Genomic DNA, 610 nt, shown 5'->3' with positions numbered 1-610 from the left:
CCCCTTATGGCTGCGGCCTGGCGCGGCGGCACCCCCCCGGACTTGCACCCAGCACCGCCCTGGATCTCAAGCCCCGGGACCCTCCCGTCTGGGGCCCCAGCCGCGGTGCTCACCGGTTGTCCTCCTCGATGTCTTGGCCGTCCTTGGCCCAGCCCACCTCGGGCTCCGGCTGCCCGCTGATGAGCGCCGTCAGCATGACCTTGGAGCCCACCTTGGCCTTGGTGCTCTCTGGCCCCTTCTCAATTTTGGCAGGCACTGGGGGGGCACGGTCACCCTCAGGCCCAGCTGTGCCCCCCCCTGCTTGGGCTGGCCTGAGGGGCATGGGTACTGGGGCAGCAGCTGTCCCCCCATGCCCAGAGCCCATACCCTGGGGCTGGGGGCACAGACCCAGGAAAGGGGCAGGGGGGTTCAAGAGCCTTAAGGGCAGAGGGTCTCAGGGATCTCAGGGGCAGGGGTCTCAGGGATCCTGGGGGGCAGGAGCAGGGGGTCTGTGGAGGGCAAGAGGAGGCAGGTCTCAGGGGCAGGGGGGGCTCAAGGGTCTCTGGGGGCAGGGAAAGGGGTGTCAGGGATCTTGAGAGGCCGGGGGTCTTGGGGCATGGGGTCTCAGGGG

The 610-nt window shown here is 69.5% G+C and overlaps 1 protein-coding gene across 1 annotated transcript in view; it reads right to left on the bottom strand.

Moving 5' to 3' along the window:
• Positions 1 to 109: 109 nt before the first annotated feature.
• Positions 110 to 610, bottom strand: part of LOC106722886 (CAVP-target protein) — a 2,172-nt gene continuing 1,671 nt past the window's right edge. The window contains exon 4 of the mRNA XM_025191540.1: positions 110 to 255. Coding sequence (XP_025047325.1) covers positions 110 to 255 — 146 coding nt within the window. The remainder of the gene's footprint in view (positions 256 to 610) is intronic.

Source organism: Alligator sinensis, unplaced genomic scaffold, assembly GCF_000455745.1.
Source record: "Alligator sinensis unplaced genomic scaffold, ASM45574v1 scaffold673_1, whole genome shotgun sequence".
NCBI classification, from domain to species: Eukaryota; Metazoa; Chordata; order Crocodylia; family Alligatoridae; genus Alligator; species Alligator sinensis.
Note: the sequence above shows the minus strand (reverse complement) of the source record. Positions and strands in the feature narration are given on the sequence as shown.